This window comes from Vipera ursinii (genome assembly GCF_947247035.1).
Source record: "Vipera ursinii genome assembly, chromosome: 2".
Lineage (NCBI taxonomy): Eukaryota > Metazoa > Chordata > Lepidosauria > Squamata > Viperidae > Vipera > Vipera ursinii.
This window is the reverse complement of record NC_139513.1, coordinates 25,960,164-25,981,615: the sequence shown is the minus strand read 5'-3', so window position 1 is coordinate 25,981,615 and position 21,452 is coordinate 25,960,164. Positions and strand designations below refer to the sequence as shown.

General features: G+C 44.6%; 2 protein-coding genes across 2 annotated transcripts in view; both read left to right on the top strand.

Moving 5' to 3' along the window:
- Positions 1-21,452, top strand: part of LOC310636328 (uncharacterized protein) — a 211,325-nt gene that overhangs the window by 12,349 nt on the left and 177,524 nt on the right. The gene's annotated exons all lie outside the window — the stretch shown is intronic.
- LOC310633856 (uncharacterized protein) lies at positions 8,456-18,558 on the top strand (the record flags this gene model as incomplete). Its single annotated transcript, XM_083351782.1, has 4 exons — positions 8,456-8,479; positions 9,753-9,834; positions 12,341-12,535; positions 14,521-18,558. 4 exons carry the CDS (start codon positions 8,456-8,458, stop codon positions 17,376-17,378), a joined length of 3,159 nt encoding a protein of 1,052 aa, XP_083207908.1. The 3' UTR covers positions 17,379-18,558.

Below are 21,452 nucleotides of genomic sequence, written 5' to 3'. Positions count from 1 at the left end.
GCTAGCTGCAGTTGATTTCAACACAGAGACTAATCCACAATTGCATGCAACTTTCAGCCATTCCATTTGTGGTCCAAAGAGCCCTAAGCAGGCACAGTTAAAATTCTTGAATTTTGGAATAGAGGGGACAAAGGAAAAAATAGGCGCTCTAAGCCTTGCAATAATGGCAAATATCTGTACCTCAGGCGTAGTATGAGGGTGAAGAATTGTTCTCCAAGCTTGTGAGTTGGTTTCTGAACATCCCCTAAAGTTTCTGCTGAAAATGTTAACTAGCCTGGTAAGGAAACCAACCCACAAGCTCTAAAGTGGTTATCCAGTCTCTTCTTAAAAAGTGCTGGAGCACCCACAACTTCTGGAGGAAAGTTGTTCCACTGGTTAGTGGTTCTCACTGTCTGGAAACCTCCTTAGTTCTAGGTTGCTTCTCTCCTTCATCAGTTTCCAATCCATCCATAAGCTGTGCTGATGGCTTTGCACAAGTTCTCCTAAATTCAGTTTTTCTTGGAAGCCAATTGTTCAGCCTCTTCTCAAAAGGAGTTCAGAATGTGATGTGACCAAAGTGTTACTTGCTGTAACGTATGATAATAAATCTAACATAAATGAAGACAAAGGACTTGTGTGCTTTAAATACCTTTCATAGGTATTTAAAAATACTTACTGTACTTAGATATGCTTTCATAGCTATATGAATAATTTTATATAAATTTAATAAAATAAAATAAATAAAATAAATAAATATAATATCAGGGTTGCCAAAATCCAGAGGACTTTTTTTAGGTTTTGACTTTGAGTCAGTTTTGCCTCCTGACAACTATTGGGCAAGTCCCTGCAGTTTTCTTGGCTGGATGATGATGATGATGAAGACGACAACAACAATAATAATGTTGGAAAGGACCTTGGAGGTCATCTAGTCCAACCCCCTGCTCAGGCAGGAAAGCCTGATGCAGAAAAGATGCAGAAGTAGTTTGCCCTTTCGTTCTTCTTCCTAGGGCTGAGAGAGGAGGATTGGCCCAAGGTCATCCAGCTGACTTCCTGCTTAAGGTGGGACTGGAACTCAGGTTTTTCTTCCTCTAATGCCATAAAAGAAAAAAAATGGAATGTTTTTTTTCCTTTCTAAGGAGCCACCCAGTCATGTTTCTGGGAAAAAGTTTCTTTAAGTTGATTTCTTGATAATATCAAAGGCACCTCCACGTAGTTTTCTTGCCAACATTATGGAAGTGATTAACTACTGTATGGCTGACTTCCAGGGGATTATTCAACTTCCTGGTCTAGCCTACAGCCCTGGATTTTATTGGTGGTTGTCTCACCGAAACGATATCAATTATTTAAACAAAAAATAAATAAAGCAAATATTAAGCAGTCCTCAGTTAATGATCATGCTTTTGACAACCGTTCAACAGGATTGAACAAGTGGCACTGACCATCAGCCCTCAAAGTGTCCGCCATTTCAGCACCTCTGTTTTGCGACCTTACCTGCTGGCTTCGTACAAGTACAGGTGATCCTGGACTTACGACCACAACTGAGCCCAAAATTTATATCGCTAAACAAGAAATTTGTGAAGTGATTTTTACCCCACTTTATGACTTTTCTTGCTTAAAGGTTGTTAACTGAGTCAACACAGTTGTTAAGTTAGTAACCCGGCTGTTAAGTGAATCTGGCTTCCCCATTGACTCTGCTTGTCAGAAGTTCGCAAAAGGTGATCACGTGATCCTGGGACACGGCAACCGTCATAAGTGTGAGTCAGTTGCCAAGCGCCTGAATGTAAATCATGTGACCGTGGGGATGCTGCAAACCGTCATAAGTGTGGAAAATGGTCATAATTCACTTTTTTTCGGTGCCGTTGTAACTTGGAACGGTCAATAAGCCAACTGTTGTAAGTTGAGGACTACCTGTAAAGTCATTGGGAAAGCCGGTTGTGAAGGTTGCAAGTTGTTCCTGCTGCTTTTTACCAGAGGAGCTCTGCTGCAGAATATGGGATCCCACAGATCTTGCACTGTGTGCATAATGCACACCACACAGCACATCCCATGACTATTGAAAACATATCCCATGGAAGGCTCAAATATAGACTGCCGTTGCTGAAATTATTCATTTCTTTTTTTAAAAAAAAATTCCATTTATATCCCGCCCTTCTCCGAAGACTCAGGGCGGCTTACAAGCTTAGCAATAGCCTTCATTCTATGTATATGCCTGCTTATTAGGGCTTTCACACACACACACCCAAGCGGCATTATTACAAAGTCAGCTTAATTGCCCCCAACAATCTGGGTCCTCATTTTACCTACCTCGGAAGGATGGAAGGCTGAGTCAACCTTGAGCCTGGTGGGATGCGAACCTGCACTATTTGCAGGCAGCTGGTGTTACTTAAGGAGGCATTAGCCCACTGCTCCACCAAGGCTCTTTCTCCCAAACACATTTCAGTCCTCCTGGAAGTCAAAGATGCCCACAGTGTGAGAATTAGCAAAAAGAAAAGACGTCCCAAAGGTACTTTTTTGAAAAGGCAACTGGATCTTTTTGTTTTGCTTGAGGACGTTTCCCTTCTCATCCAAGAAGCTTCTTCAGTTGTGATAAGTCAGAACGCAAGAAGCTTCTGGAATGAGAAGCGAAACATCTTCAAGCAAAGCAAAGAGAACTGAAGAAGCTTCTTGCATGAGAAGCAAAATGTCTTCAAGCAAAACAAAGAGAGTCTAGTTGCCTTTTCAAAAAGCATCTTTGGGGCAACCATGACCTGGATGATTGAATATCTCCCATAGACAAAACGACAGATTACCTAATTTTTCAGTGCAGCAGAACTTTTGCTTAGGGTTACCTAAGAAGATCAACTGTAAACGAAAGGAAAGATATCCAAGCTAATGAAACACTGATTGATGTGGAGAGCAAATGAGGAAGACGTTCAGTGGCACCCATGCGTTCCCTTGAGTTGAAAGTAAATACAGATAGTCCTTGACTTACAACAGTTCATTTAGTGACTGGAAAAAGTGACTTATGACCATTTTTCACTTATGACCATTGCAGCATCCCCATGGTCATGAGATCAAAATTCAGATGCTTGGCAACTGGCGTGTATGTATAACAGTTGCAATGTCCTGAGGACACGTATCAGCTTTTGCAACCTTCTGACAAGCAAAGTCAGTGGAAAAGCCAGATTCACTTAACAACCGGGTTAATAACTTAACTGCAATGATTCACTTACCAACGGTGGCAAGCAAAGTTGTAAAATGGGGGCAAAGCTCACTTTGACAAATTTTTCACCTGTTGTTGTTGTTAGTTGCGAAGTCGTGTCCGACCCATCGCGACCCTATGGACAATGTTTTCACCTAGCAACATACAATTTCAGGCTCAATTGTGGTTGTAAGTTGAGGACTACTCATACGGGAAGGACTATGACAAGTCCCCATTTTCCAGCATAAAGATAGCTTCCCCCCGGAGCTGCCCTCCAGGTCCCAACCTTAGATATCGATAGTTTGCACAAATCTGGGCCAGCCAGATATCCTTCTCTTTCTCGATCAAAGCTATGCCTCTAAAACCAAGACAAGGCTGAGAGAGAATTCAGCCACTCTTTCTGCCCAGCCTACCTCGCACGGCCGTTGTGAGGGTCGAAAGTGGGTAAGGATTGCCACAGACCTTTGGAAGGCAACCTGCACGTGGCACGAATACAACCGCACCCGCTCATCCGTCGATAAGTGAGCTTTTAATCCAGGGGTCTTCAAACTCGGCCCTTTTATGACTTGAGGACTTCAACTCCCAGAATTCCTCAGCCAGTGTGCCTGGCTGAGGGATTCTGGGAGTTGAAGTCCACAAGTCATAAAAGGGCCACGTTTGAAGACCCCCTGTTTTAATCCATCCCAACGCGAGCCACCCTTCTATCTCCATCCCTTCTGCCACGCACTGCAAAATTCCTTTCCTCCCCTTCCTTTTTTTTCCCCTTTTCCTCCCTTTCTCCTTTCCCTCGTCTTTCGTTTTTCCTTTCCCGACGCGTCTCTTCCCGAAAGCCTCAGGCGACGGGCCAGAGGCCGGACCCTCCTCGCCAGGCCCCCTCCGCCCCACGCCAAGTTCAGCCGCAGCCACGCCGCAGGTCGGCGCGCCCGCGTGTGCGTGAAAGGCGTGAGAGCCGGGCGAGGCGCTTGCCTGTAGTTCCCGGCGTCGGCCAGCAGGGGTCTCTGCCTCTCCCCGGAGGAGGAGCCGCCGCCGCCGCCGCCGCTGCCGCTAGCGGCTTTTCTCCCTCCGCGCGGCTTGGGGGGCTGCGCTTTTAACTTCAGACGCTTCCGACTCCATTGTGGTTTGCGATCCAGCTGCCGCCGTCGCCGCCGCCGCCGCTCCTCCGAGCTGGATAGTCGTTTCTCGGTTTTGCAAGGGATGTAGAGCGCCCGTCTCTCTCTTTGTCTGCCCTGGGAGTCGGGCGGCACGAGCGGGCGGGAGTGGTGGTGGTGGCCCTGACGCCCCCCGGGGACGGAGCCCCGCTGCCCTTGCTTCATCAGCGGCAGCTTCCAGGTAAAATGAATGGAGCGATCCCGGGGGGCCGCACGAGGGAGGGACTCCGCAGGATCGGATCAGGATCAGGCAGGTTTGCAAAGAAAAAAAGGCTTCGCAAAGCGGGCGGGGGATCCGTTTCCAAGCCTGAGCTGCTCGGTTCTCTTCCGTTAGCCTTCCCCCCCCCCCCCCCCACACACACACCCCAAGGCGGTGCAACTTTTCTGGGTTCCCGAAATAGACGACCTTCAAAGGGTGGGGTTCGCTCCAAGGATTCGTGCACAGGGAGGGGGATCTGCTTCTCTCTGGCCGCGGCGCGGTGGTGGTGGGGGACGTTGCGTGCAATGATTGCCCCGGTTATCGGTTGGGAAAGGAAAAGGCGTGTGTTTTTTTCCCCCCCAAAGAAAATGGCTTGGTTCCCTTCCTCCTGTTTTTTTTTTTAATTGCCTTGGCTTCGATGGAGAGGCCTGGGCTCTCCGTTTGAAATCCTATCCCCCGCCTCCCCCGGCGTTCAGATCTGTACAGATGGGTTGTGATTGCGGATTGGCGGGTGGTGGTGGTGGTGGTGGGGAAGGTGGTGGTGGGGAGGCGGAATGCTTTGCACACGCTCAGAGGAACTCTCCGGCTTCCAGCCGGGCGCTCATTTGAATTTTAATAGCCTTCTTTGGGATTCAGAGGTGGAGGTGTGGGGGGGAGGGACGTGCGTGCCCTTGATTGCTAAAGGTTGGATTGTTTTTAATTTTGTGAATTGCTGCCTGCATCCGCCTACGACGTTTTAGACAGCCCTGTAAGCTCTGCTCATGGAGTAGAGCAGGAGGCAATAAATAAAAGAGGGAGGAAAACGAAAGACGGTAAATGCCCACACTTATTCCAAAACCGTTTGAATAGCCAGTCTGCTTATGGAGACCAATAAGAAAGTCTCCCAATTCTGGGAAAGCTTTGGAGTCCTTCAGGACTCTTCCATCAAACTGGCGTGGGAATAAAATCTGGCTTGCTGCTAAAAAGTCGTAAAGCCGGTATCTGCTTGCAGCCTTAAACTAGGGGTGTTGGAGGAAATGATAAATATAATTGAATTAGGCCCTGTTTAGTGCTATGCAGTTTGCCCCAAGGAATGCTGGGACAGAAAGAATGAATGGCTGGTTCAGCCTCTATCTATGCCTTTTAAAGAAAATCCGCCACACTTACCTACAGATTGAAGTGAAATCTCTATCAGTCATGGTGGAGGAGAGCCCTAATTGCTCTTAATCTAAACAAATATCTGTGCCTACTGCATCTTGCCTGCAAGGCAATTAAGGGCGTAAATTGGATTAAGAAGGATGCGCAGTTTCCTTCGCTTTGCAACAATCCTGTGAGGAAGGTGAGCGCAGGAGGCCGTGTTCAATCCAAGGTTATGAAGTAACTTTCAAGGGTGACCTGCTAAGGTAGCCTCTATCTGAAGACCTTCCCCAGCCTGCTCTAGGCCCTCTGAATGCAAGCAGCTTCTCAGAAGTTATCCATTCCTTCCAAGAAGAGATGTTTTATGAGGAACATGTTTATGCCTTTGTGGCTTCAGTAATGAGAATTTTTTTTTAATCTCCTCATTCCCGTTCTCTGCTGAGCATCCAGATTAACTCAAAAGCTTACTCATGATCCTAAAACATCTTGGCATGATTTTTATTGCATATTTTTTTCCTGGATGGACCAACACAGCATCTCATGCTTTTTGTTTACATATAAAGGTCATCGTCGACTTACAACAATTTGTATATTGACCCCTCAAAGTTAAAACGGCATTGAAAATAGTGACTTACGACTGTTTTTCACCCTTATGACCGTTGCGGCATCCCCATGGTCACATGATCAAAATTGGCAACTGGTTCATATTTATGACGGTTGCAGTCTCCTGGGGTCCACAGGTGGCAACCTTCTGACAAGCAAAGTCAATGGGGAAGCTAGATTCACTTAACAACCTTTAACAAGTGCAGTGATTCATTTAACAACTGGCAAGAAAGGTCATTAAAAAAGTCAATGTAGAAGCCAGATTCATTTAACAACCGGGTTACTAACTTAACAACTGCAATGATTCACTTAACAATTGTGGCAAGAGAAGCCATAAAATGGGCCAAAACACACTTAACTGTCTCACTTAGCAACATAAATTTTGGGCTCAATTGTGGTCATAAGTTGAGGACTATCTGTATAGATTTTCCCTGTTAAAAGGGCTGGAAAATAATAGCGTAGTGCCTTTTTCTCTGCCCATGGATCATCTCCAGATAGAATTGAATTGAATATAAATAGAGCTTTGGAGGTCTTCTAGTCCAGCCCCCTGCTCAAGCAGGAGAAATCTATACCATCTCAGACAGGTGACTGACTGTCCAATCTCTTCTTAAAAAAAACCTCCAGTGATGGAGCACTGAGGGCAAGCTGTTCCACTGGTTAATTGTCCTCACTGTTAGGAAGTTTCTCCTTTATTCCAGGTTGCTTCTCTGTCCTGTCCTCTGGTGCTTTGGAGAATAATTTGACCCCCTCCTCTTTGTGGCAGCCCCTCAAATACTGGAATACAGCTATCATGTCTCCCCAATTTCTTCTTTTCTTTAGACTAGCCAAACCCAAGTCCTGCAGCCATTCTTCATATGTTTTTAGTCTCCAGGCCTTTGATCATCTTAGTTGCTCTTCTCTGAACTTTTTCCAAGGTCTCAACATCTTTTTTGTAGTATGGTGACCAACATTGGTTGCAGTATTCCAGGTGTGGTCTTATTAGGGTTTTATAAAGCGGCACTAATACTGCTTTATAACAGGTAATAATATAATAGGTAGACACAAGACCCATCTTCATCAAACAGTCTCTGCAGGACTTGATTAAACCAGGTTTAATGGTAGAGGTGACGAGAAGGATCTGAAAGATGAATGAGTGGTGAACTCAGCCTGGCATATGTATGTATGTGTGTATGTATTTTATTTTATTTTATATATCAAATTTGGAGATGACCCATCTCACTGACCAAGTGTAGGGGTAGTCCTCGACTTACGATCACAATTGAGCCCATCATTCCTGTTAAGCAAGGCAGTTAAGTGAGTTTTGCCCCATTTTGCAACCTTTTTTGCCACTGATGTTAAGCAAATCACTGCAGTTGTTAAGTGAATCATGCAGACATTAAGTGAATCAGGCTTTCCCCATTGACTTTGCTGGGAAGATTACAAATACTAATCACATGACCTCGGGATAGTGCAGCCAGTTGCCAAAGGCCCGAATTTTGATTATGGTTGTAAAATTACCATGGTTGTAAGTGTGGAACAACGGTCATAAGTCACTGTTTTCAGTGCTGCGGTAACTTCAAACGGTTGCTAAACAAATGGTTCTAAGTAGAGGACTATCAGTATTTCCATGTGTGTTTTCACAGATTTTTCTCTTTTTTCAAAATAGAAGAGAATATCTGTAGCTCAGGGTTGAACTGCGGGGTCCTTGTCCCTCTCGGAGCTTGGTGGTTTTCTTGTAGATGTTTCATTACCCAACTAGGTAACATCATCAGTGCTGGAAGGTTTGTCTGTGTTTGTACAGCATAGCTTGTTTTGCCAGTTTCATTTTTGCCTCTCTTTTTTCCCTGCAGGGCCGGTGGCCCCTTGGTGGGATAGTGAAAGTTGTAGTCCAAAATAGGTGGAGGTCACAATAAAATCAGATTGTTGTCTTTTTGAGGAAGAAAGATGAAGAAACTCATTTTCCTGAGGGGATTCAGATGTAGATTTAGGAGTCTGAAGCAAGCTTGTAAGCCGCCCTGAGTCTTCGGAGAAGGGCGGGATATAAATGGAATTAAAATAAAATAAAATAAAAAATAATGCCTCTCTCATTCTCTTATTTAAGTTCTCTTTTTTAACAAGCCCTACTGTATAAAAGTGGGGGAAGGCCTTTGGTGTCTATGGTAGAAGGCAATTTTAATGAAAGCTCTGCACTATTTCTTCCTGACATCTAGATATTTTTCCTGTGAAGACAACCAGCTACTTTGGAGGGAAATGGCCCAGGCACATTCTGCACAGGTAAATCTGTGACTAATGTAGACAGACGGACAGAGAATTTTATTTCGGTCATTAATCAGTAAAAATACAGGCAATAAAATGAACAACACAAAACCATCCCCAACAGCGGGAACTATTAGCAATCATTTTGGGGCGTGTAGCAAAATTGTGCTACTTTTAGAGAAATAAATTTATCTTGATTATTTAACACATAGTGCAAATAAAAGCTATCTCAGTGCCCCAGAAATTCAAATAAAGGACGGGCAATCAAATGGTGGTGACTGTCCCTGTAGAACTTGCAGTACAGAAGAACATAGACTGTGTCATTTATTAAATTTATATACCACCCACCTCACTATTAGAGCAACCCTGGATGGGTTATAGAATGATAAAAAAAACCAGTTTTGATATAATGGTTAAGGCACCAGGCTAGAAACTGGAGATCATGAGTTCAAGTCCCACCTTAGCCATGAAAACCAGCTGGGTGACTCTGGGCCAGTCACTTTCTCCAGTCCAATTCACCTCACAGGATTGTGGTTGTGAGGAAAATAGGAGGAGGAAAGTGTATTGGATATGATCGCTGCCTTGAGTTATTTGTAAAAACAAACAAACATATATTGTTTTTTTATCATACACACACACACACGACACAATACAAAATGGTTGTTTTTTTTCTATGGCGATCATTGATCATATCACTGGGACTGTATTAGGTTTCATATGGGGCTTTCCTATATTTCTCTTCATTAAATCAAGCTGAAGGCTCTTCTAAATGTGGGGTCTATATGATATAAATATGAGGCTGGTTTAGACACTAAGATCTGATTATTTACAATTAGATTCTGAGAGGAAGCAGCAATTTTGGTTTGACCTGTATCTAAGAACCTTTCCCTTTTGATCTAAGATTAAAATGGCATCATTGGAGAAACCATAGAGGCTTAATTTCTTTTGCATTGCTCTTTCTCAGGAAGACTAGTAGTTGTCTTGTCAATACTCTATTAGATGGGTCAGTTTGCTAGGGTTGTGATGTAGTTTCAACCAATAGGTGAAGATGTATCCTCACTGGAGCGGGGTTGGGTGAATGGCTAGAGCAGGGGTCCTCAAACTTGGCCACTTTTAAGACTTGTGGACTTCAGCTCCCAGAATTCTCCAGCCATTCTGGGAGTTGGAAGTCCACAAGTCTTGAAAGTGGCCAAGTTTGAGGACCCCTGGGTTAGAGGGCAGATGACCTTCCGTTGGAGGAGTTCTAGACCTTTGCAAATGGTGAGATATTTTTTTCTTTTCATTTATTTAGATCCAGCAGGATCTCTTAGGCTCTGATCAAGAAAGACTCTACAGAGAAGTGATGCAAGAGAGCTATAACACCATCTTCAGAGGTGAGATGGTTTCTTACCTATTGTTTTTGTTGTTTGTAGCCCCACAAACGTCAACTGGCTTTGTCCTGACTAGATTTGAATACTTACCAAGAAAATCATAAGAGGCTGTGTATGAGTTAGTCAGAGTTAAATTTAATTGGGGAATGTGTTTACCTCAAGTAATTTGACCGAAAAATAAACTTTACGGTATTCAATTAACCTAACTCTAAGGGTTTGTAGAAGCAAAGAGTTCAAAATGGGTAATATTGGGTAGATTCAAATATTGAGTTAAATCACATTTATTGAATAAACTATAACTGAACTGTTATCATTAAGATATTCAAGATTCAGTTGCCAGGTTGGCATAAAATGCCAAGGCCAAAATAAAATACATTTTAAGAAATCATTTTAACTTGATTACTGTGCAAACCCGTTTACTTTATCTTCCCAAGAAATGTGCTTATACCTGTTGGAAAAATGTGCTTTCGGATTTAGGAACTTAATCAAAGGGGATTATTTTAGCCTCTCCCTCCACATTGTATTTTTTTAAAAAGCTACAAACCTAAGATCTTATGAGAAAGAACTGCCCCATCTATGACTGAACTGCTTTGATGAATAAGTAAACATTTAAAATGCTTGGCTTTTTAAAAAAAAACACACCCCAACTAATTATGAGCCCAATTAAGCAATTCGTTTTAAATTGATTAAATCTAAGCAGTTTAATGTTTATGGCATCCATATAGCTAATGCTCAATTTGTGTACAACATTTTCTCATATTTTATGAGATGCCAGTGAGCTGTTTTTTCAGTAATACGTGTAAGGCTGCATTCAGGTAGTCCTTGACATATGACTGTAAGGCAGCCTGCCCATTACGATCGTGGGTTGTGATAGTCGTAAAACGGATCGCCCTGAGTTTACGACCTTTTTGTGGTGGTTGTTAAGTAAACCAATTCTTTGCTATGGCCGGTTTTGCCAAAGACCAGAAGTAAATACCAGTTTTTGATAAAAACGTCGTAAAACCCAGTCACGTGACTGTAAGAGGATGCAAATGGACTGACTGCCAAGCGCCCCAGATCCGGTAATAGGGCCTGGCGTCCCCTGCTGTTCGGAACCAGGTTGTTAGTACCCCCAGAGAAGTCATTGCTATCTTCAAAAAATTGCTAAGAGATTTGTCATAAATCGAGGATCACCTGTAGTATTTGCATTAATTTATATAAAATGATCGGTAGTTGATAAAACAAGATTGTAAGATGACACAATTAAAATGATACCAATGTATGAGATCTGTCACTATAAATTCTACTGAAATTGAAAAAGAATTTAAATTAAGAATAATTGAATTTATTTGATAAAAGCAGCAAGCACACACACACACAAAATTCCCATAGCATGAGAGAGAGAGAGAGAGAGTGTCCTTGTTATGCTTACAAGGAGAAACCCCTCTTCCAAGAAACAGGCAGGAACCGCAAGAAAAAAATCAACCCCTTTTATTCTCACAGACCTGAGTCAATGTCCAAGGCAAATACAGTCCACAGAAACTCTATCCTCAACAGGAATGGTTGCCCTCGGCAACCAGCACCTCCCACACCTTCCCTTTTATAATTCAGCCAAGGCGTGGCTTCTTAATGCCTTCTCCTTTGCCTTTGGAGCCGCCCCATTGCATTCCTTTGTCCTACTCGCTTCTCTTGCCTGCGCTTTCGTGCATCCTGGATTTGTCGCAACTGTTTTTCATCACTGTCCAACTCAGGCTCCCAGCACAGTTGTGTCTCAGCCTGAGCGCGAGTAGAGGGGTCAAGGTCCTCGCCTGACTGTAAGTCTTGGAGCTCCTCAGAGCCTTCCTCTGACTCTTAATGTCACTCCAGGCCCCTCCTCCTCATCTGGTTCCTCAGACTCAGCTGCCGGATCCACTGGCTGGCGAGGAATCACAACACTGGGATGGGGGAGAGCCAGGTTCAAGTTTTTATTTTTCTACGGAGATTCACTGAGATAGTGACTCTTTCTCAAGCTAAAGATGAAAAGATGATGTAATGATGAAAATGAAGTGCTGTGCCATGTATATTGCCTTGAACTCTTTAGAGGTGGAGAAAAGATGAGATATAAAGCAAAGGTAAAGCTTTCCCTATCTTGGCTGAGGGAGCCAGGGTTGTCTGAAGACATTTTCTGTGATCATGTGGCTGACGGGTATACGCCAAAGGCACACGGAACGCTGTTACCTTCCCACCAAGTGGTACCTATTTACGCATTTGCATGCTTTTGAACTGTTAGATGGGCAGGAGCTAAGGTAGGTTTCAAACTTGGACAGTCAGCTTTTCAGCTGACAAGCTCAGCGTCTTTTAACACTTGAGCCATCGCGCCTCCTGATATAAAGCAAATAATGTGAACAGTGATGCTGCCATTACCAGCTTCTTCTCTTGCCTGCGCGAAAGCCTCTGCTTGTTTATAAATTTTCTGCAGCAGCAGAATATATAGTTAGCTCACTTGCTTCTTTGCTCTCTCTCTCTTTCTCTCTCTCTCTCTCTCTTCCAGCTTCTCCTCTTCAGCTTCAAAAATCTGAACTCCTGGCGCATCTGAAACGAGGACAGGAAGGACTTCAGAGTTCCAGCAATGGTACTGATCAAAAGCTGGTTAAAGAAGCCCGGAAGAAATGGCCAGAAGCAGGAACCTGGTGGAATTCCTACCGGAGTCCCGTGAGCGTGCCCACGTCAGATTCATCGAGTTCAGGTGAGGGTTGCCCCTAAATCTTGGCGTCCTCCTGGGGTCACCTTTGTAGCTTCAGACATACTCTATCCTCAGAAATGGCTTCATCTATAGATGTCTACCTAGAACAGGGGTAGGCAACCTTGGCTCTTTTATGACTCGTGGACTTCAACTCCCAGAATTCCTGAGCCAGCATGGCTCAGCTTGGAAACCTCTCCCTTTCCCCTCAGCATGGCTGGCTCAGGAATTCTGGGAGTTGAAGTCCACGAGTCATAAAAGAGCCAAGGTTGCCTACCCCTGACCTAGAATATCAAGGTGGTGCTAAACCCTGGATAAAGGTTAGTCCCCCGACTGAAAATTGCCATTGCTAAGCAAGACAGTTAAGAGATTTGCCTGAGTTTACGACCTTTCTTGCCACAGTTGCTAAGTGAATCACTGCAGTTGTTAAGTTAGTGAAATGGTTGTTAAGTGAATCTGGCGTCCCCATTGAATTTGCTTGTAAGAAGGTCACACAGTTGACATTGAGGAACCTGCAACGGTCGTGAATGTGAAAAAATGGTCATAAGTCACTTCAATGTTGTTGCTACTTTGAACGGTCACTAAATGAATGACTGTAAGTCAAGGACTATGGTACAGTGGTTAAAGTGCTGGCCTGGACACTAGAAGATGATACATTCTGGTCCCTTCTTAGCCACGAAAGCCACCTAGGTGTCTTTGGGCCAGTCACACTCTCTCAGCCTAACCCACCTCGCAGGGTTGTTGTGGGGAAAAGTGGAGGAGGAAGAAGCGTTAGGAATATTCACTACCATGAATTATTTGTAAAAATCTAATAAATATTAACTTAACTTTAGGAACTAAGATCCAGTTCATTTGTTTTCCCTTTTGGTTTTTGGACACTAGATATCTGTTAAATCAGCCTCATATTGCATGCTTTAGTCTTTATATGTCAGGATCGATCTGGCTAATAACCTGCAATGTTCCTGTTATGAAACGAGAAAAATGTTCACAGCACGAATCTTAATTTTGTCTACCAGGCTCATTTTTTAAAAAATAAAATAAAATTCAAAGCCCAAGCCTGATTTCGCCTTACAATCTGGAACGTATCCCGATCCATGGTTTTGGTGATGTGGTGAAATCACCAGCTGGATTGGTGTGTGTATGTTTGTGTGTGTGTGTGTGTGTGTGTGTGTGTGAGAGAGAGAGAGAGAGAGAGGGACAGAGAGAGAGAGAGAGAGAGAGAGAGAGAGAGAGAGAGAGAGAGAGAGAGAGAGAGAGAGAGAGAGAGAGAGAAGGAATCCCTCATTCGGCTGTTCCCAAGAGAATGCAATTAGTCTGGTGACATTCTTGTACAGAGAGTTCTCAACTTACAACAGTTTGTTTAGTGACGGGGCGCTGCAGAAAGGTAACCTTTGACCATTTTTCACACTTACGACCGTTGCAGCATCCCCAGGGTCACGTGAGCCAAATTTGGACAGTTGGCAAGTGGCGTCTACTTAATGACGGTTGCAGTGGTCCCGTGGTCACGCGAGATCCTCTTTTGCTGCCTTCTGAGAAGCAAAGTCAAATGGGGAAGCCACATTCACTTTACAACCGTACTAACTTAACAACCGCAGCGATTCACTTAACGACTGTGGCAAGAAAGGTAAAAGCGGGGCGAAACCCACTTAACGACGGAAATTTTGGGCTCAGTTGTGGTTGTAAGCCGAGGATTACCTGTAAATAGGGAAGTGGCAATAAAAGAACTGACAGGCTCACGGTTCTGATTCCCTTACATTTGACATTAATCTCCTCAGACTAGCTGCACTCTCTTGGGAACAGGCAAAATGAGGCCTTCAAAGATTTGGCAGGTTGGGGGTGGGTGGGGGGGAAAAGAAGAGTGTCTGGTCTCCGTCGTTTCCCCCCCTGCAGGGATTCCAAGCTAGCCAACCTCTTAACTCCACTCTCCACTCTTAACAGGTGGCATCTTTACTTGCCTCTCTGGACAATATTCTTTTCTGCTTTTCTCCCAGCAGACGACGACGTTACAAGCGAGAAGGAAGAGGAGGAGAGCGTTCAGTGGAAGAACCAGCGGATTGGGAAGCCTCGGGCTGCTTTACTAGGCCAATGGGAGAGCGTCCAGCGGCAGGGGAAAGCGTGCAAGATCCAGCACAGCCGCCTGCAGAACTCTCGCCCCAGTGTTAACGGTGCTGACGCAAAGAAGAAAGGCATTCTTGCTGGCAGTGAGAGCCAGCAAGGAATGAATGCTGAAGACAGCCAGAATGAATGCACTGTCTGCGGGAAAAACTTTGGCAGGAGATCCTCCCTCATCAGACATTTCAAAGTCCACAGCGGAGATAAACCTTTTCGATGCTCCATCTGTGGCAAATGCTTCCTTGCAAAAACCAGCCTGGTCTTACATAAAGAAAGTATGCATAAGAAACGAAGAGGGAAGAAATGCTGGGAATGTCGTGAATGCGGGCAGAGCTTTGCCACGAAAGCCTTTCTGACGGAGCATCGCGAGATGCACGGCGGTGAAAAGACCTATCCGTGCCCTGCCTGTGAGAAAAGCTTCGCGGAAACCAGGCACCTCGTGAAGCATCTGATGGCCGCTCATTCGGGGGAGCATGTCTTCAAGTGCCCTGTCTGTGGGAAAGGCTTTATGAAGGAGAAGGACCTCATGAGGCACCGAGCAAAGAACCACGGGAAGAGCCACTGCTTCCTAAGTCGGGACGATGAGAACGGCGGCAAGGAAAAACCATCTCCCATCAAACACAAGAGACTTCACTTGAACCCCGACATTCTGCCTTGTGCCGCGTACGAAGGAAATGCTGGGGTGGGGCGCGCCTTTAGCTGTGCTCATTGTGGGAAGTCTTACAAGCAGGAGAAAGCTTTTACTAACCATCAGATTGTTTGTGTGAGACGGCAACCGAGTGCTGAAGCGAGAGTCCCCAAGGAAGACGGTCCTCCGCTCACTAAAAACCAGATCACCCACGTGGAAATGAACGATAACACCTGCTTCGACTGTGGAAAACCCGTCTGCAAAAGTTCACCGCTGGCCTCTGAGCCCAAGACAGACCAGGAGAAAAACCTCCAGGTGTGCCCGGAATGTGGGAAAAGCTTTAGAGACGGCCAGTGTTTCGCGGACCACCTGAGGGGCCACCGAGAGGCGCCGTCTTCTCAAAACGCCTCCAGCTGGGAGGGCCTTGGGGAAAAAAAGCCACCTGTTGGCCGGCAGGAAACGCAGGAGAAGAAGAGCCGCTACCAGTGCCAGGGCTGCCGGCGAGACTACTCGACTCATTATAATCTCAGGAGGCACCAACGCATCCACGTGGAATGCCGGTCCAGAAGGAAGGCCCACAAGGGGAAGGATGCTGCCTACAGCTGGTTCTTCCTAGACTTTCAGAAAGCCCGTGGTGGCAAAGAACCGTCCCTTCAGCACAAGTGCAGCTACTGCGGGAAAGGGTTCAAGACGAAAAGCACCCTCCGTCGACATCAGCAGATCCACATCAAAGGCAAGCCTTACAAATGCAGCATCTGCGGGAAAGCATTTGTCTACTGGTACACCCTTGCTCATCACCAAGAAATCCATCTGGAAGACCAGCTCTACCAGCACAAGTGCTCTTTCTGCACGAAAGCCTTCAGGACCCCATCCGCCCTCCGCCGACATCAGCAGCTGCATAAGGAAGGCAAGCCGTACATCTGCAACATCTGCGGGAAAGCCTTTGCCTACAGGTACAACCTCACCCACCATCGGGAAATCCACGTAGAAGGACAGATTTATAAGTGCTCTTTCTGCTGGAAAGCCTTCCGAACCAGCTACTCCCTCAGCAGGCACAAGCGCATCCACACAGAGACCAGGTCCTACCAATGCCCTACCTGCAGGAAGGCCTTTGGAACCAAGTATTCCCTTTGGAGGCATCAGGAGATGCATGTGAAAGAGGATCCAGATAGTTTGCTTGGTGGGAAGGACGACTTGGTCAAAGGTCAAGCTAGCGGTAGCGATGACAGCGTGGACAAACAGGTTGCCAGTTCGGTCCACTCTCAATGCCAGGGGGTCCACAAGGAAAGAAAACCTGCTGAAGGTTCTGGGAATATGAGCAGCTCGCCCCTCCCCAGTCATCAAAGCCCCCGCGTAGAAGAAAATGCTATTAAACAGTCGGACAGTCAGACTTTCAAGAATGTTGAGTTAGGGGTGAAAAGTCAAGACAGGCCTATTAAAGGAGAGCTCCAGCAGTGGACCAACGGTTCGGTATGCGCAGGGCAGGGAGTCCAGTCGGAGGAATCTCCCCCAGGGTCCTCTGAAAATGGGGAAATTTTCTTAGGCTGCTTGGGAAACCAGGCCATTAAAGAGCCAGCTGATTGGTGTCTCCTAGGTAAATTGCCCAGTGTTGGTCAACAGGGAATGGTCCTTCAGGAAAAGAAATATACTTGCCCTGATTGCGGGAAGTCCTTTAGAGATAAATACTCCCTTACAAGACATCAGAAAATCCACATTCCTGAGAGACCCTATCAGTGTCCAAGGTGTGAGAAAAGTTTCCGCAGCACTAAAGACCTGGAGAAGCATCAGATAGCCCATTCGGATCTGAGGCCTCATCAGTGTGGAGAATGCGGGAAACGCTTGAAGACGAAATACTCGCTCGATAAGCATCAGAAGATCCACAAAGGGGAAAAGCCGTTCTGCTGCTCTTATTGTGGCCGAAGGGTTACCACAAGCACAATTCTTCGGTATCATCAGAGAACCCACACCGGGGAGAGGCCGTATAAATGTGCAGTGTGCGATAAAAGTTACGTCAGCAAATGGTCCCTTAAAAAACATTTGGAGTTGCATTACAAAACGAGTCTGCCAAAGGACCCTCAGGAAGCAAATCAGCTTGATCGGAAATTTTAAGGTGTCTTTGTCACTTGTGGGTGAAGAAACGGGATACGGATACCTTTCTGGTCCATCAAGGTTGGAGGCCTTGTGGAACAGGTCTGGATTGAAACACCCACCTTTAAAATTCCCAGGTTCTTTCTCTACCCAGTGACTAGCTACCTCATAAACAGATTTTTGAATGTACTTTACCTTTCCAATCTCAAATCGTTCAGACATCTTGGCTCCAAAAATGAACATCCTTGTCGTGAAGAGCCTGCAAATAAAGAGGCTCCGTTCATTTTGAACGAGTGGACCCAACGGAGAACTTGGATGCTGGAAAAAAAGGACAAGAGCATTGACGATCCTACAGTTTAGAATGAAGGCAATGATGGGTTTGAGCTGTCTTTTCATTTCTTAATATTGTTTTCCCATTGTGAAAAGCAAATGTGTTTAAAATAATTCCTCTTCCGCAGCGTGCATATGTAAAAAAAACACAACAGGACAATTTTGTCAAAATATTTTAAGTATGGGCGAGAAGGTTATAGTCTTGTTTTTCATAATGAAAATACTTCTGGTTTATGCAGTGAATGATAAACAGATTAAATACATGAAGTTTTTCCAATGCACTTCGCATCGCAAAGAAGACATTCAAGGGTCAAGTATTCTAAATCTTCCGAATGTTAGGAATTTGCATTTTGGGATCTGTAGTAAATAGTACAAAACAGTTTTCCATACATTTTAGAACCTGTTTTAAATTGAAAGCCATTGTTTTACCATTGGTAAAAGTAATCCAGACGTTCATTGACACTCTATCCCTCTCGCCTGCTGGTACCACTGCCATGTTACACTTGATAGGGAAGAAGGAATTTCAAGTTATTGGAAATGCAAGGAAGATGCAGGCTTTATCTTAAATGGAGTTCTACTAGTATGCTTTCTTGGTTGCAGGTATAAGTGTTACAGATAAAAAGTTAACTTCCTTGGATGATGTCCCTACCGTTTTCAGTTATGCTTGCTTGACATGATAGCAGCTGTAAAGATCTGAAGCCACAAGAAGTGGAAAGTCACAGTATTACACTGATATCAAATACCGAAATGCAAAATCAGAATTCTCTTAATTTTTCCTTTTAAATAAAGTGGAAAGTCCCAGTGTTACGGTGAATAAGAAATACTAAAGTATAAAGTCAGAAAAGTTGGATTTTTAAAAAAAATAATATGTAAGGACCCTAAAATGATTGTATGGTCTGTTTTAAATGAAAACGTTGTCAGTCGGGTATCTTGCATGGACATTTTATGACTGTAGCTGTTTTATTGGGAGAATTATTGCAATTTGCTACAGGTTATCAAGTAAAGCGTGATTTGCATTATTTCTAGTGTCAGTTCTTTATAAAATGTTTGTTTTCTGCAGCCATTTTCCGGATTTTATTTGGGATGAGATGGATAATTAGAGTCAATCGGCTGGGTTTCATTGAAATGTTAGCATATTTATTCACACTAGCAGAAAAGTAAATGGCACAAGCATTTGCTGTCACACAACAGAGCTGAACAAAAAAGTGCCTGTGAAAATGGGTTTTGTTTTCACTGGAAATCCAGAGGCAGCTGCATTTCTAGCTGAAATAATGGAGGAATTGAGAGGGGCATACTGTATTTCTAGGGACGCGGTGGCTCAGTGGGTTAGGACGCTGAGCTTGTTGATCAGATGGCAGTTTGGCGGGTCGAATTCCGAGTGCCGCGTAACAGAGTGAGCGCCTGTTACTCGTCCCAGCTTCTGCCAACCTAGCAGTTCGAAAGCACGTAATAATGCAAGTAGAAAAATAGGGACCACTACGGTGGGAAGGTAACAACGTTCCGTGCGCCTTTAGTGTCTAGTCATGCCGGCCACATGACCACGGAGACGTCCTCGGACAAGCGCTGGTTCTTCGGCTTTGAAATGGAGGTGAGCACTGGCCCCTAGAGTCGGAAATGACTAGCATGTATGTGCGGGGGAACCTTTACCTTTTACTGTATTGCAGCGTTTCTCAACTTTTAAGATGCATGGATTTCAACTCCCAGAATTCCTGGCTGGAGAATTCTGGGAGTTGAAGCCCAAACATCTTAAAAGTTGCCAAGGTGGAGAAATACTGCTGTATTGGTTTGTGTTTCTGAGCCAACCAAGGGAGGTTTACACTGAATTTTCTTCAGAGCTGTAACCATAACAACACTTAGGCAGTTGAATGTAGCTTTTAACTCAAAGCAGTGTTTTTCAAACTTGGCAATTTCAGGATATGTGGGCTTCAACTCCCAGTAATCTCCAGCCAGCATGGGTCTCATGCTGACATAAGTGTCTTGTCAAGGACTGGGCAGAAATAAGGTGCTGATTTTCTCTGCAAAGAGTTGCGTTCTGTTTGTGTGGTGGAGATGACCCCTCTTGTGGGATTCAGTATTATCGTATGGCACCTGGATTGGAATTTCATCTGTTCTGGGTAAGTATTAAGTAGTGAACATGACCCATGTTGTCAGAAGCCAGAGGAAACTCACCTGTTTTTGTGGTTTTTAATTTCATTAGCCAGATGAGTTGGGGATTCTGTTTGGAAATTACATCTGAAGGACACCATGCTGGGAAGGATAACATTTCCATTTTGCCTTGGAAAACCCTGCAGGGTCCCAGGAAATTATCCTGCAGATAAAACTCAGGAACCAGCCCATGGTGCTGTCCTCCTTGACCCTTAAAATCCCCCCCCCGCTTTTTTTTGCCATCTTGTTTCCTCTGATTTACCATTACCTCACTGATGTACTATGGGTCTACAAATTGTCCTTGGCTTATAGCCATTTGTTTAGTGACTATTCACTAAAAAAGTGACTTGTGACTAATTTTCACACTTATGACCATTGCAACATCCCCATGGTCACATGTTCAAAATCCAGGCTCTTGTCAACTGGAATGTATTTATGACAGTTGCGCTGTCCTGGGGGTCATGCGATTAGCATCTGTAACCTTCCTGGTCAGCTTCCAGCAATCAAAGTATTTGTATTTGTATTTATTGGATTTTTATACCGCCCTTCTCCCGAAGGACTCAGGGCGGTGAACAGGGCATATAAATAGAGATACAAAAGTTAAAAAAAAGATTAAATAAATTGCCCAATTAAAACAGTTAATATAAAAACCCATAAAAACCCAGACGTTTCCCCATCAGGCCAGGCCAGCTTGTTCGAATAAATGGGTCTTTAACCCGCGCCGGAAGGAGCGGAGATCCGGTGCCATCCAAGTCAAGGAGGGAAGCAAGATTCGTTTAAAAACTGCATGATTCCATTAACTGGGGGGGGGGGTCTTCAAACTTGGCCCTTCTATGAGTGAGGAATTCTGGGAGTTGAAGTTCACAAGTCATAAAAGGGCCAGCTTTGAAGACCCCTGCACCATTGCAGTGAGTCACTTAATAACTGAGGCAAAAAAGGTTGTAAAATGGGGCAAAAGTTGCTTAACTGCCTTGCTTAGCTTAGCAACAACAATTTGGGGCTCAGTTATGTCTGCAAGTTGAGGACCCCTTGTGTGCTGTGAAATCCCAAGCTATGCTGGTTGCCAAACAAGCAGATGAGGTTCCAGAACTACCGGCAGGTTACAAAGATTAGGCGAACCTATTTTAATGATGTTAAAGGAACAGCGACAAATTTGATGGCAAGAAGGGTGCGACTGCAGTTAGCAAATGTGAAGCAGGCTGGACCAATTTCCTATTTTCCGCTGTTTAAGTGGGAAGTGTTTTTATTTATACATTAGGCTAAGTCTGTTTTAAAGCTTACACGTAGCTTTTTATATCAGTTACAAAATGGTAACACACCGATATTTTAACCAGTTAAAGCAGTGTTTCCCAGACTTAATCATTTCAAAGAAGTATGGACTTCAACTCCCAGAATACCCCAGCCAGCTGGGGATTGAAGTTTACACATCTTAAAATGGCTGAGGTTGGGAAACACTGAGTTAAAGGAACTGCTGCTTCAGATTGGTCAGCCCTGATGTGGAGGGTCACATGGTGGTCACAAGCATGTGATTAAAGCCCCACCTCCTTTTTAACATGCAAAAGGGATGAGGCTTGAATTGTATGGGTCGTGGCCACCATCTTCACTTTTTTGGCCCTTCCC